Genomic DNA, 16,151 nt, shown 5'->3' on the forward strand with positions numbered 1-16,151 from the left:
GTAATGTCACCTGTCCCTGCCTTCCCTTTGATCCTGACCCACAAGCTCTGGGTCAGCTCCTCATCCGTCCCCAGGCAGAGCTCCATGCGCTCCAGCTGGTCATTGACATAGAGGGCGACACCCCTTCCTCGTCTCCCCTGCCTGTCCTTCCTAAAGAGCCTGTATCCCTCCATCCTGACACTCCAGTCATAGGAGCCATCTCACCATCCCTCTGTGATGTCAGTAAGGTCGTAGCCCTGCAGGCGTGCGCACGTCTCTAACTCCTCTTGTTTACTCCCCATGCTACGTGCGTTTGCATAGAGACATTTAAGTTGGGCCCCCGATGAAGCTGTCTTACTGGCTGGAGTTCCTTTGTGCTGCTCTTCAGGCGCTCTCCTGCTGACCTGTGATCCTTCTCCAGGCTCTGGGCATCTAGTGCTGGCCCTGGCATGAAACTGGTAGGGTGGGATGGATTGAGGTTCTCTTTCCCCGGCATCTCTAGTTTAAAGCCCTCTTCACCAGCTTGGCAAGCCTATGACTGAAGTACACTTACTGTTTCAAACACAGACTAATTTCTGTTCCTTTACTCAGTTTTTGTGATTGTATATGAACTTGAATGTTATTAAAAGTTTTGCATTTACTTAGATGTTAATGTGTTTTAGCTGTTGTACAAATCATAATGTAATGGTTTGGTTAGAGTTGTAAAATACAACCATTGTGTACAGTTCTGTATTTGAATTTTGTTAGAACTGTTCAAATAGATTTTGGGAGAATTTAGTCGTTCAAAAATTCAAGCTTAAGGATTGTATTTTTAAGATACACAGTTTTGTAATTTATATGATTGAAAAATTAGTCTCTTCCATGTCTTTATAATGAAAATGCATATCTCATGACTGGATTGTTAACAATTCCATTCAGACATTTTGCCTAGTTCTAGTGGGCTGTTTCTGTGGTGTAATAGTAGCGGCATGTTATCTCGGTTTTGCCACAGACTTAGTATACTGTGCAGGTCATCCTGCCGTGAAGTCAGTAGGTCCTCTGTGGATGCAGGGGTCTGCCTCCATAGCTCTCGGGCAAGTTGTGACTTCAGGCCAGACTAAGACCTGGAAACTTAGCTTTAGCTTTTTTATGCCTCCGGCTTCTTGCGCATAAAAATGGAGAAGCCTGTTTTCTAAGATACGGCATTAATGGTTGTATTCAAAATAACTTGTACTGAGATCAGCATGGGCAAGATAGTGTAAGGTTGCAACTAGTTTCACCCATCTTGAGAGAAAAGACAACAGCTGTTTTGGGGAAATGCTTAGTAGGTAACAAATACATTACTATGCAGCAGAAGATAATTTTTTTTCACACTGTTAACTCTAGCTGTTTAATCTAGTAGTTAAGTTACAATGCAGTTAGCTCTATAGTACCTTAAATCAAACCTGTTAATACACAGTAACAAATTGTTCTTGTAATTATCTTTAATTTGATCTTAAACAAAATGTTAAATGTCATTCATGTTAAAGGCTGTATTCCAGGATACAATTGTACAAAGAGGGGTAGGCAGATCTGAGTTCACTCTGACTAGCTTTGACTGATTGAGATTATGTCTATATTACTGTGGTATTGGTCACTCACTGCCTGACATATTCTGCATCTTAGTTGGTTCTTTAGTTTTGGCAGTGTCAGACTAGCGTATGGTTTATATTCCCAAGCTGACTAGTGTTTTGCCAGCTTTTGAGTGCAAGCAAAGAAGCTCCTGTCTGTTCACTGTTGTGTGTAGGTGGATGCTCACAAAGGTCAAAATGTGGATGAAGAAAACAGGTTAATGCAAAAGCATTGTTTGATTTATTTATTTTCCCCTCTTACTGTCCTTAGGTATTAGGAGAGGACATGTACAATTAGCTTGAAAATCTGCCAAAACAATTCTAAATCCCCTGAGAAAGCAATAATTCAAATAAAAGTCGCTTTCTTCTGAAGAGCTTTCCTTTTAAATCTTTTTATTTGACCCCAAGATGGCGTCTTGGCATATGTTAGTAACAGACTTATTGGAAAACCAGTTTCTTTAGAAGGTAGTGTGTTAGCTTGTGACTACTAGCAGCTTCTCTACAACTCCATGCACATGTTGAACCTTTTGCTCTAAATTTAAAATATTTTTTCCTGATGTTACTTACTCAATCCACTAAGCTTTGTAGTGTGTTGGTTTGCTTTTTCCATCTTTACTGATGGCAGCGTTAGCAGTACTTCTGTCCAACCAGTACTAGGGATTGCTGTGGTGTGTTTGCATTTGACTCCAGCTTGTCTGTTTAGTTTCCTCTGTGTTGCCATTCCCATTTGCTTGTAGTGACTGGATGTAAGAAAAATAAATACAAAGTCTCCAGTATGAAGTTGAAGCATTTGCTATGGTCTTCAAGCTATGATTTTAGGCTTTTTCATTCATTGTTACCTAACGTATTACTCTGGTGTGTTCAAGAATGTGTAGAAGAAAGAATTAAGTTCTTTTGTGGCTTCATTTCTACGATATGAGCTTCTTTATCATTTTATTTAATAGGTTATTAGACATTTTAATTTGGAAACATTTTATTTTTATTATCATGCACATATCCCTGAGTAACAGTTATTGTAAAAAGGGACAAGAATTTGAGGCAAAACTACAGGCTGTAAAATGAAAAAATAAAAACTAACAGGAAAAATATTTTTTTTTTTTTTTTTTAACTAGGGTAGCATCATTATGACTTTCAAACTCAAACTTAGATTTGAGTTTTCTGGTATATGTGGCAGCTAGAGGTTGTGCTGGAAAATGCCAAGAATCTTAAAGAGGTGGAAGTGACATGAAAGGAAGTAGATGAACCTCTTATTTATAAGTCTTCCTTTATACATATATATTCTCTATGCTGACTAGTTCAGGTATTATTCCAGAAGCCTTGTTGTACGGGTAATACTGATACTGTTGAAAGGAAATGAAATGTCCACACACATAAGCTGTACTTTAAAAAATGCAATTTTAAGGATTATAGTGCTTAGCAGCATTTGCATATATTTTTGTCTGTTTTATATGCAGATAGATACATTTTTTGCTCCTCGCTAGAGACATTTCTAAAACATTGCGTTGTTAATTCTCCAATCTAGAACAAAGAGAGTGTGTCAGCTGTTATTACTGATCTCAGCATTATAATGGAATCTGGAGAAGATTCAGACGTGAGCAAGTTTGTGTCAAGGTAAGGCGGAATTTTTAAAGGAAGGTTGTACGGGATATCTGATACTAAATGCAATACTGAGTTTTCATGTAAATTGCTGACAGTGGGTTTCTTTGTTTGGTAATGTACTGTTAGCCCAACCTATACACTTCCAATCCCTTGTCTGTATCCTTCTGGAGAGAAGATGAAATGCATATAATTTTCAAGGCCTGAAAGGACCATTACGAATTAATGTAGAACAGAAACAGTTTTTGGATTATAATGTTTTAGCTGTTTGAAATTGTTTGGTTCAGAGAAAGATGTAACAAGGTAACCTCAGCTATTCCTTTTTAATTTATGTAATCAACATGTTAGCTGCTACTCGGATGTGTATGTGAGTTGCAGATGTGCAATGTGGGTAAGTAATGGCTAAAGCGTACATCCAGAACCCTTCTCCAGGACTTGCCTGTTTCTAATTCTCTGCTCACCATTCCTTTTCTCTTCTTTGCATCAGGATTTCTTTCACTGATATTTTAAAAACAATAGAACACAGTTTAAAAACCTGGAATAGTATATTTGTGCAATGACTTAAGAAAACATACATATTAAAACTTAAGCATATGACTGAATGCTACTTTTTTATTATTTCCTGGAGGACATCAACTTCTTGTGGTACACAGGATGAATAATGATCAAATTATTTGTCTGCGGTATTCCACTGTGAAATCTGCTAGCAAACTATTCTGAGAACAAATCTATTACTTATTAAATATTATTGGGCAGTTGACTTAATCCTGGTCTTTAGGTGATTTCTTTTGTTTTATATTATTTTTTAGACTTGGAGAGGGAAGGCAAATGGATGGGTGAAAAGAAAGGTCTATTGAGTTACCTCAGGCTTCATTAATCTGTACTGAGAGCTGATTTTTTCATTTAGAGGCTTAGGAATTTCCATACAAGTCTACTAAAGCTAGTAGTATAACTGAGAATAGTAGTTGACCGCTCTCAAGAAGCGGGATTTAGAAGAGGAAATTACCCTGTTTTTTTCATGAGTATTTTCTGACAGCAGAAGTGTTTTGGAACTTAATAGTCATACTGGAAAGGAATGCGTTGAAGTAGTGGCAGACTTTATTTCATCCTGGCTTCAGCACTGCTGTCTTGTCCCTGTCTCTTCGCTGCCCTGGTCCTTTTCAACATTACACCAGTATTCATAAGTAAACATATGTTTTCATGAATGATGTAAGATGAATTAAGACTTTGCTGTCAATAAAGCAAGCAGTTCTTTCTCCTTAGCCTCTATTTGCATGTACCATCTGTTGTCCTTGTGTCAGCGTATAATGTCTTGAAGCCACATGGTAAATAGGTTCAACGTAGTCATTTGGTTGAAAAAAGAAATCGGGGGGGGGACACACACACCCAACCTTGCCCCCCCACAACCCCTTCAAATTTCATTTTTTCTATTTGACTTGTCCTGCAATGTCACAGTGTTTGTTGCTGGTCTAAGGCAGTAGGGGCTGATGTTGGCAATGTCTGTTTTGACAGCAATCCACTGTTAGATTGGCTTAATCTGATTATGTGATCTCCCCTCGTGACTTGTTTTCTCAATCCCCTTGTTAAGCTAGTTCTCGTTAATTGCTCTGAGTCCTAATCTCCTCTTTTCATGTCTAGTTTTCAGGCTTTTCCCAACTAGCCCTTTATTCTTCAGTCCACCAACTACTCTTAGAATCTTGATTCCTACCTCTTCCCTCCCTTTCCCTCCATTTTTGACCAGCTAAATCTGGTCTCCTTCTGTATTGTTTGTTCTTTTCAGCCTCCCTACCAGTTTCTGTTTCCTTCTTTTGCCTCCTTGGCCCAGTCTTGCCAAATCCATTGTCTAGCTTTGTTCCATTTTCTCTACTGGCCTGGATTTTTTCCTCCTCAGCTTTCTAATTTTTTGGCTTCACTTTTCATAATGTATAAGAGAAAAGCGTCTTTAATAGCACCAGAGTTAAAAACTTGGCATTCAGTTGTAATTCCCAAGCCCATCCTGCTTTGGAAGAAAACAGAGGAATGCTAGAACACTTGAGCAACATCTTTTTAAAAGAAGCAAAATTCAGCACTTTATTTTCAACCAGGTACTGCTGCAATATGTAATACCTGTTTTTAAAGAATGTGTACCATTCCTTAAATATGTTGTGACAATAAAATATGTATGCAAATGGAATCACGGTATTTAGCCTTCTATTTCTGGATTTTACTTGAGTCCCCTTTGCACCAGTTAATCACTTGTGTTATACTTTCAGTGTTGAGGACCAGAATATCTATGAAAAATCTTGTTGCCAGTCTTTTTTTTCCCTTTTCTTTGCGTGATATCCCATTAATTGTTGGGTTAGTTAACTATTGCATAGGTTGCTTAATCAAATAGGAGTAGTTTTTAGACAGTTTGAAAACTGCTCCTACGTTTTACTAACTAATTAAAATTTATAAGTCAGAGTGAAGGATTCATGAAGTGTCTGCATTATATTACAACACTGCATGGGCTAGGTATTTCAGAAGTGAGGGGAGGCATGAATTTTTCCCACAGCTCTAAGCGTCATTCTTTGGTTTTATATGCTAATGCAAGAAGCCTTGCATACTGCAGGGAGTTAAAATAGGTTTCTTCTCTTAAAATAACTGAAGGAGCATATTAAAGGAGCCTTAAATACTTTTACAATAGTTAAGTTTCTTTTGTGTTTTGTTGATGTTATTTTGTAAAAGTGAAATGGTGTTTGGATGAAGGGCGTGTGATTTTAACCTGACACATAGTTACTCTCTGCCTGAATATGGTTTTTGCTGGTTTTGGATGACTTCTCTGTTACATGGATGTTGGCTTTGGAGGTGGGTGTTTTCTGCTCCTAGTGGATTTTTTTTTTTTTTTTAAAATCTGGTGACATTTTGTAATGCTAAATTCTTTCCAAAAAAAAGAGGCTTAAATTTTAACATGCACTCTCTTAGTACCTTGTTATTTTATACCAAGCTTTCTTGGTATTTTAGCGTTTGTTGTAGTTGGCTTCTGCATTAGGAATTAGGTTAACTTAGGCTAATTAGGAATTATTGTTTATGGGTAGTTTAAGTGCTATGAGACAGTTAACTGAAATGGTGCTCTTATACAGTCTCTTTCTCCCTCGCCAATACAAAAAAACATGTATATTACATATGTCTGTTCATGCCAACACCGACTTTCCCCCTTTCTAAACACTAAATCTAGTTTTCTATCTTAAATTTAGTCAGTGCTATATCTGTACATGAGAGAAGTATATACTCAGGTATAATTCGTAGACTAACTTTTACATTTGAAACTGGTTCTTTGAACTTGTTAACCAAAACTATCTCTCTCTGCTTGGTGATCTAGCTTTGAAATTTTTCATCTGCTTTATTGCCTAAAGATGAATCTGAGAGGAAAAAAAAAACCAAAACAAACTAAAGACATAATGTAAAAACAAGGTCACAAGGTTTGTGATAGTCTTTTAAATTACATAAAAATGGATACTCATCAAAATTGCCAATTTAAAAAAAAATAATTTTAAGTGTGTAGTTTTGTAACAAAGTTTTGTGTTGCCCTCTTCCATGTATGTAGATTTACAAAGCATATTGTAGTTTGTGTAGAATCATGTTCACTAGATAGTGACATGTGGGCAGTCATTACTACGTCTTGATTTTTAATATAGTATGTATAAATTTTTATATGTACAATTACGAGTTGTGGTTAAAAAAGCTGTCCAGAACATAGAACTAGTCAGCTATTGTAAATCAGTATGTGTCTACGTCCTTCCAGGGACTCAATTTTGCATGTGCTGCCAGCATTTTTTTCATCTTGGCCTGATTTTGTTGGCAGCTGTGACTATTGTGGTAACTTCCTTTAATGATGCTGTTCTTTCCAGGCTAGGATAAAACTTGTTTGACTTTTCTTTTACATTTTCAATATCTGAATGAACTTCATGTATTTATTTTTCTTTGTTTGTGTAACACGTTAAGGGTTGCCGTTTCTGTCTGTTAAATAGAGCTGGATCTGAGGCACAGTTCTCCCTTGAATGGCTGAAGTGACTTGGTAATACACTGTTGCAACCATTCTGTTCATAGCCTCAATTTTCTGCCCTCAGCTGTTCTGAAAATCCAAAAAGAATAGCTAATCTCAAACAGAAAGGATGTTTAAAGTAAAATTTACATGTAGAACTTAGATCATCTGTAACTTTCTGAAATATTCCCAAATGTAAGTCAGGTGTCATCCTCAGTCAGGTTTTGTAAATGTGTAAAATCCTGTCTTAGTAATTGAAAAAAATCTTTGTATTTTCAAAGCTGTGCTTGCCAGGTACGTTTTGACAATGGCTAATAGTCTGTTTGATTTGACTGTGGCTTCATATCAACAATGACATGAAGCTGTTCACCCTTATGATTAAAGAATCATGTTGCTTCAGGTATTCTGACACTTAGCTTTTGTGGAATTTTGCATTCTTTGCATTCTTGCCACATTTCTTTAGTAAAAACTGTACACCCTTTATGAATGTTTTTCCTTCCTCCCCCTGACAACACTGGGTGGATGGTTGGCTGTTTGGCAGTTTCTGTCATCTTATATTGTCTCCTTTCCTTTCTCTAGCCTGATCCTTACATTACTAGAAATTTGAAGAATAAATATTTTTTACTGCTGTGTTTTTCTTAAAAAGAAACCCCTCCGAGACAAACTCTTCCCCCCCCGCCAACCAGCTCCCCACCTATTTTCTCTAATCTGTCTTTAATACAGCTATCCCTCACAACAGTGGATGGACTGTATTTCCTCTTCTGATTAGAGCTGAGAAGCTGTATATAAGCTTTAATGGTTGCCATCCCTGTGTTGTTAACAATAAAGAGGGTAAGGTCTGCTCAGTTCCCGATTTCTACAAACTCTCTACTGTGATGGCACCTATCTTAAGTGAATAGTTCTCTTCATTCAAATGGTTCTAATCCTAACTGTTTCAGGCAGATTTTTGCACATTACTGATTTCCAGTACCTTGGTTTCCTTTCTTCTATTGTTGCCGGCCTTCCTGCGCTGTCTCAGAGTGAATGTAATGGTGTACTTCTACTAAAAATGTTTTACTGGCATACATCATAGTTGATGTACAAACTAACACAGTTTTGCTAGGAAGACAAAACAGTAAATGTGTAATGAAAGAAAGTAACTTTAGTGCCAGTTACTGAAGTAAGAAAGCATATCACTTATTTTTGCTAGCAAATTTCTTTTGTAAATAAGATTTTGTGACATAAAGGAATGTACCAGCCCCAGTGTTTGATGCACTGCAACTTCTCTTACATGCAAAATCATTACTACCTTGTAGACTGGTGAAAAATAACAGTGATATCTCTCAGTCCAAGTTAGTGCGGTGTGTTATTTGTCAGTGTCAGTTTGATGTTTTGCTATCCTGTTCAATAGGAATAATCATCTCTGCATATCAAGAGCAGCTTCTATTTTGAAAACTGTGTGTATTTTTTGCCATCTGCAAGAATGGATAATTAGTCAGCCGTGTCGCTTTGCTTGATTCTGTGCTTTATGCAGTGTTTGCAACTTCTTTGGAAATTACTTCAGCAGTAACTTCATATATATTTTTCAAAATGTTTGTTGTTTCTTTGGGAGTGGAAGCTTCTGTTTGATTCTTTAGATGCTGTGAATATTTAATTTTGAAATTATATTGAAGCTTAAATGATTTAACTTTTGTGTGTGTGAAACAAGTACATGTAGGAAATAAACTTCCTTATGCTCTTCGTGCAAAATCGGGTTGTATTTCTTCTACCTGTTGCTTGTATTTTTAACTTGACTTTAGCACCAAAGTCCTGGAAGTGTAATCTCTTAGGTTTAGCTGGCACTGTGTATTGTTGCCTCTGTTAACTATTGTCAGTGGAAATAGAAAAATCTTATTATACTAAGCATGGAATCATTGTACGTAAACATTTTCACTTGATGCTGTTCAATTACTCCGAAACTGGCAAAGACAAAACAATAGGAACTTTTCTTTATTTCTCTTAGGCTTTGAAAATTCCTCAGAAATGCCAGAAATTAAAATGACTACTGCTGACCTTTCTGTTTTCAGAGGCACTATGGATGAAAAACTAGTATTTGCAATAACATTGCAATTGAATTGTTTCCTTGCCAGAATAGCACCAATATGTTAGTCTCATGATACAGGCTGCAAGCTCTACCAAATCCGGACTGGCCAAGTGCAAGTCCAGCAAAGGTGTCTCTGCCCTGCTCTTTGCAGGACATAAGATTCCAGACAATTTATTAGTGCAAGTGTAGGGTCATTTGTATGAATGAAGCCATAATCTTTCCATGTGTAGCTAAACTGCTAAATCATGAGGGAGCCCAAAACTGCAGAAATACCGAGGGGCATTCTGCAAGAATCGGCTCAGCTCCATCCGGGCCTATTAATTTCTGCTTACAGTGGGCTTGGCTCTAAGGTCTCTGCACTCCACTTCTCAGTTACAGATTTATCAGCATCTGTCTTCCCCCATCCTGCCTCACTCCCTAATTATTGAGAATATCACTATCTTCCTTAATAGCAGATAAATCAAGATTTAACTGTGCATTAAAAGTTTTGGTTTAGATGTGATGTATGATCTAATGAACAGACCTTCTTGCTTACTGAAGTTTCAAGGTTAATCTTGAAAAGCTGGATGTCATGTGGGCAGAGGCAGATAATGTGTCATGCAAAGATTTAGTTGAATAGGACAAATCTCAGGAATATTCAAAGCTTAGTGATGCAATTTGGTAAATCTTAGCAGTTTTGTAGGTTAAAGTTTTACTGTGCAACATCTTGGAATTTATTTAGAAAACAAGAGTATTAGATGAACAAGCATAAAGTCAAACTAAGATTTTACAGGCGACTACTTTGTCAAGTTATCACATTTTACATATAAGACTAACTTTATTGCTGCTTACCTTCCTGAGGAGTTGAAAACACTGGTTTATAAACGAATTCTTCAAATTTTTTTCAGTGTCTACACTACAGCTTTTTTTTCTTGTCATAATTTTTTTGTGATTTCTGGCTTCAAATTTGAACCATACTAATCATGAATTCTTTAAGGGAAAAAGTACATATTTTAGGCTATAGAATTGGTACGTCTGACTAGTACTGTTTAGATTAAACCATATATTTTTCTTTTGTAGCACTGAAGAACATGGAAATCTTTTAACGTTTTTCAGAAGCCTTTCATCTTATGCTGAGTGGTATGAACATCGCAGACGCACCTTCCTGCATTTCAAGGTAATGTCTATCAAGCCTTTATATATCAGTACTTTAAGTTCTTTAAGTAGTTCATTAAGACAGGGCAATGGAGGTGAAATTAGCACTGTAGTGGAGTATGTGAATCTTAATTTTGTACGTTGTGGAGAAGAGAATATCAGCCTAAGATTTTTGTGTTGTGTTCAAGGGGTAATGCCCTTGCTTGGTATTTGTCTTGATTTTTATCATGCTATTGCTGTGTTCCTCATACATGGGGGAAAATAAGAATATCTGTGCCTTCCTGTGGGGGGAGTAAGACAGTTTTTCATTGGTATTATATTTCATTTTGAACAACAAAAATGGCAAAAGAAGAAATCAAAAGAAAATAACATTTGTAGTCTTTGGCATTTCAATGTTAGTTCTGAAGGACTGGATCTGTCTCTTGAAAATGTGGCAGCATGCGTTTGGGCGACAACAATTCCAGTTCTGAAATGTTGTACTTGAGTGGGAAATAAACTGTTCCTCACTCTTAACTGGCACATAGTATTTGAACTTAGTTTTAAGTTACCATTATTTGGCTTGTTTGCTTTGTGTAAAGGTACTGGTTGTAACATAACTATTTCTTGGAGTAAAAATACTGCAGTCTTTCAGACAACATCTTATATTGTGATTAATGTTAGAGGAAGATGTTTAGCTGCTTAATTGTGTGTAGTTTTTTAGTTCAGCTTTATTTAGCTCAAGTATTTACTGTCATTAAACTCAACACCATCTTTGCTTTTCAGCTGTAGTATGAAGTGGGACATGCTTTGTTTCCTATTTTTTGAATCTTTTAGGCCTTTGAGTTCTGTGCTAGATTAATCAATTTCTATTATCAATTAATCAACCGGATTAAAAAAAAAAAGTACTAATTTCTGATAATGTTATAAAATAATCCTGTCCTCAGCTGAGTAATAAACTGATGTTGTCTAATCCTGCTGCTTGTTTTATAAGGAATTTTCTTGAATCCCTCCATAGAGAAGGCAGGGCACCAAGGGCTTTATGGCTTTGTGCTGTGGGTTTTTTGATTGTTTTTTTTCAACTTCACTTGATGCTTTCTGATCCTTAGATCAGCCTCAGACAGCAGTCACTGTGGTTTCTGGGACAGTGATTCAGCGAACTGTTGTAAATAGTTCTCATTTTAAAAATCAGTACAAAAATGAAAAACCAGAAAGATAGCTCTAGAGATGATTTTTAAATTGTTGTGTGTATCTTAAGCAGTTTTAAAAAGTGTTTGTTCAGACGTTGAGTGTAAACAATGAAGGGACGTATTCATTGCTAAAAGATGTGTGAAGATAAATTCACTGAAGACATATATTACAAGTTTGTCAACATTACAAATATTCTTTCTAAAGGTATTTTTCTTTCCATGGACAAAGATGCTGTTGAGAAAGGCAAACCAATTTGGGAGAATATTTATCAAATGTGATTGACTATGGACTTATGAAGAGTTTTTTAGGCCGCCTTATTTCTGCTAGCATTAGTAATGATTTCATTTAGAAATAGAAGACTCTCTGAGGTGAGAATTAATAAAGGCTTCAAAGACCAAATCTGATAATTCAAGTAACCAGATTGCTAAGGAGAATGTGCATTTGTCACTTAATATTCTGTAGTAATTTGTGTGAAAGCGACTAGAAGTATGCTTTTAACATCTGCATAAAAACAAGTAAAGAGACTTATCCTGTTAATATTCACACTTGGACAACATTAAAAAATGAGTTTGTAATCTTTGTTGTATTTTTTTTTTCCTACCTGCTTGCTAGGCTTCAAGTATATAGGCAGGTAACTGTGCACAGTGTTGGAGAGAAGACTATTTGAGGTGGGGTTCTGCGTTTATAGCTTTTCTATTATTTTGTTATTTAAAAGAAAATTACCCAGGCTGTTCCGTAGAAATAGACAGTGCTTCTAATAGTTTTCTCACAGTGTAGTGTAAAAACAGGAAAGGTAGATTATTTTTTCTTTTCTGTTAGTTTTGGTACTTGAGAAGAAGGCAATGATGTAGAAATGATTGAATACTTCAAATAATAATGAATGTTTGAGATGAATGACAATTACAAGTTTCAAGCAAAGATGGATAGCACAGTATTTCTAAAAAGTTGACTGTCACAAATGGTGGTTTTGTAGTAAGAGTTTTCACAGTTAACAAGAGTAATGGTGGGATGAATAACTCAGATTAAGCAAAAAGCAATTTAAAATATACATTGATTTGACTGTAAGCAGGCTTTCCTAGAAAGCAGAGGCAGGTTTAGGTTGGTGTGAGTAGACCAATGTTCAGCTGTAAGCATTTTGTGCTCTCCATTATATACTCCCTGATATTGTGCTTTAGCAGTTGTGGTTTTTTTACTGAAACAGGTTAGTCTACAACTTATGTGCTTCATGCACACACACAATCAAGAGTTGAGCATACCATGACTACCTTCTGCTGCTCCTCCTCTATTCTACCAAAAAAATCTACAAGGTAGTGCTTTAAATAGCTTTTTGAAGGGGTGAGTGAAGTGTCCCACAAGTCTTTTGTATGGCATTACTTGTATGGCAGGTCTTACTGTATTGCCACAACAAATATTATGTCTGCAAGATGGATTTACATCTGCAAATAATTTTCTGATCTGAACGCACCCTTAGTCAGCTATGAGGCTGAACAACTGAAGCATGTTGGCAGTGCTGGAAGAGCAGATTGTTGAAGCTGATATTGATAAACAAGAAAAAAAATTCAAGTTTTATTGGAAATACAGAACAGAAATGAGTGATAGGAAAAAAATAGAACGGTGTACATTCACTTTGATATTAGTACTGGTCACACAAATAGAAGGCAAAAAGTCCTGCTTACTGAAGTCCATCTCACTTAATGCTCTGATGAGTTAACTTGCTATGAATGGGGAAAGTAAATTAAAACATATCAGGTAATTTATTGCGGGTACCAGTTGTCTACTTTGGTTTGCTCACAAAATATTAAGAGCATTAATTAGTGTTACTGTTGATATTTAGTACTTTTTCAAAAATATATACAACATTTTAATGTAAAATTAATAATGTGGTAGTGGTTAGGTCTTAGAATGTTTACATGTGTTTATATATTACATAAATGTGCATATATTTGTGTATACACATATAATTGTTTTCATAGGAAGAGTTTTGGTGATATTTACTGATTCTATCAGTTCTGGAAAGAGCTTTATTTAGTAATAATGATTTGTGATGAGAATAAGATCAGAGGCCACTGCTTATGTAGCGTTATTACATTTACACTTCTAGCTGTGTTTTCTCCATCTCAGGCATTTATCAAAAGAGGGATGAGAGAATTGGTGGCTTTCATTTTTTCCTAGTATAAATTTGACTTGAAGTTGGAATGTATTTTTACATGCTTTGGGGTTATTTTTTACCTTTCGCTAAAAGCCTGGAAACATCAAAGTTTTATGACTTACATGCAAAAAATGAAAACCAAGTAGTATTCTCACTGTCGGACTTCGTTTTGTTCTCAGTTGTATTAAGTCAATGGAATTTGTTTCTTGTTACACCAAATAACTTAAAATGGAAAATATTGGGGATTGCTATGTCTTTCTTGGGTAATGGATTCAGGGCAAAAAGATTTTTGTCCTGCATTTCATAATTGCATCCTCTTTCCAGAAAGATGAGCCCACAGTTGATGCTTGACAATAGTCACTTACCTAAGTAACTTTCAGTCACTTTTTCTCAATACTCTTAGTGGCAGAGCATCAGTATGTTCAGAATTAAGTGTGCACTTAATTCCCCATAGCACAAGCACTAACAAATCAAGGCTTAGCTAAATAAGATAAACAAAACTAATACAAAATATCTTGTAAAATCAGTATTCTAGATGTAGTGATACATCATCATGCATTTGATGCTTAACTATTTCTACAAATTAGGAATCTATACTAGCTTCAAAATTAGTACAAAGTTGATCTGGTAATAGTAAGTAGCACACTTTTGACATTCATTTATCTGAAGAGTTTATGCCTGTGTCAGGTATTTGAGGGGGGAAACTGAAAATGAAATGTCAGAAATATAAAGTTGTTTAATTAAAATCATTGTGTCCTGTATCAATAACGTACAGGTTTAGGTGAACTGACTGTTGAGGCCTGCATGCATCAATTTGTGTTTTTAATAAGCTGCATGGTTTAGAGTAGTTGAGTGAAATGATGCTAGTTTAATTTTCTTGAAGTTAACACTATTTTTTACATTAATGATAGAATCAACTTTTTTTTTTTAATTTAAAGATCCGATTTGATTTTTCCCTAATGAGCGAAAGTATTGTTGTACAAGGATACTTCTGTTTCTTTGCACTGACATCTAGGTGAAATCTTACTTATTTACAGGTAAAAACATTAGTTCAGCTTTGCTGTTAGTTATTTTGTCACATTTCCTTGTCAAGAAAAAGCAGTGGAACAAGGCTCAGTCTACATCATGTTAATAACAAAGATACTTGGAGTCATATTATGCTGTACTTGGACCATTGTGTTAAAATGGGAAGCTGGTGTTGCAAAAATGACTCTTGTGAGTACAGCTGAGCAAAATTTATATATTTCAATTAAAAATACCTTGTGTAAAAATAAAATACATATATATACACACACACACTCAGATTATTTTGAAAGCAAAATAGTAGAAAGAGAATTAACATATCTTTGAAAAGTTCCACTTGCTATGTTGCTTGGTACACTAAGCCTAAATAGGAATTATTCTCATTTTCTGCGAACCAAGTTTTTAAGGAAGCTTTAATGAAGTTAAGCTTTGAGAAGTTCTATTTCTAAACATAACTTTCTTTTGTATGCAACTTCATCCAATACGCTTTTGAAGGTCAACTGAAAAACTTTCATTTCAGATTAAAAAAATGGGATTGGAATTAAGATGTAGTTTTCTCCTGTAGCTTGCTCAAAGCATGTTTTGCGTTTATTTGAAAGTAAAATGTAGTGATTATTCTGGGTACTGATAAAGAATGTGAACAAGCAGTTACTTGTGTGATTTTACCTACACGTAAAGAATATGTGGTGAAATAAAAGTTGAGAAGATATGTGTGTGCATATATGTATTTTTACACTTTCATTAACAGAAAAGTTTCTGAAAGCATGGGTGACATTGTAACTACTAAATGATGTGGCTGCTTTGAAACAGTTATTTCAGAGGAGAACCACATTTCAACATAGTAAAAGGTTCTGGGTATGCAGGTAAACGGCATTAGTAAGGGAGAGGATATAAACGTGTAAACAGAGGAAAAAGAATAATCTTCTGTTACCATGTTTAAGTTTTGGCACGTATAATTACATAAGTAGTGGCTAGTAGTATGTTCCTACAGGCAGTGTTCTCAAGCAGGAAAAAGCATTAACATGCTTTGCCAAGAGGATCGGATTGCCTTCCATCCTTATCTCATCCATACTTGTGCGGATGTAACGTGTGTTATTAGATTTGCAGAATGTGTCATCGGTGATTGTAGTAATATTGTTGTACTGCAAAACAAAACATTTTTTATAAATAAACACACACATATATACACACCCCCATATAAGTTGAAGAATTTTCAAACTTTAATTTCTCTTACCCTCCCATTTTATTGTCATTGGGATTGATTTGTGTATGCTATAGGTATGTAAGAATCAAGTCTCTTCAAACTAATCAATGAGCTGATAAGCAGTTTGAGGTTGTTACTGATGTTTGAAATGTATCATTGATAAAAGGTTATTGCTTATTTTTACCGTTTCCTACCCTTGATATACAGAAACTAATGAGAAATTCTTGCACAGTAATCAGCTAACA

At 35.6% G+C, this 16,151-nt stretch overlaps 2 protein-coding genes across 2 annotated transcripts in view; one reads left to right on the plus strand and one right to left on the minus strand.

Annotated features, from left to right (window-relative positions):
• Nucleotides 1–16,151, plus strand: part of CENPP (centromere protein P) — a 158,321-nt gene that overhangs the window by 7,734 nt on the left and 134,436 nt on the right. Inside the window, exons 5-6 of the mRNA XM_009329269.1 lie at nt 3,091–3,179; nt 10,289–10,385. Of these exons, the coding sequence (XP_009327544.1) occupies nt 3,091–3,179; nt 10,289–10,385 (186 nt within the window). The remainder of the gene's footprint in view (nt 1–3,090; nt 3,180–10,288; nt 10,386–16,151) is intronic.
• The window catches only part of OGN (osteoglycin), a 12,164-nt gene continuing 9,316 nt past the window's right edge, over nt 13,304–16,151 (minus strand). The window contains exon 7 of the mRNA XM_009329268.1: nt 13,304–15,844. Within this exon, the coding sequence (XP_009327543.1) occupies nt 15,674–15,844 (171 nt within the window). The 3' untranslated portion in view covers nt 13,304–15,673. The remainder of the gene's footprint in view (nt 15,845–16,151) is intronic.

The sequence above is a fragment of the Pygoscelis adeliae genome, unplaced genomic scaffold, assembly GCF_000699105.1.
Source record: "Pygoscelis adeliae isolate BGI_AS28 unplaced genomic scaffold, ASM69910v1 Scaffold277, whole genome shotgun sequence".
In the NCBI taxonomy this organism is placed as follows: domain Eukaryota; kingdom Metazoa; phylum Chordata; class Aves; order Sphenisciformes; family Spheniscidae; genus Pygoscelis; species Pygoscelis adeliae.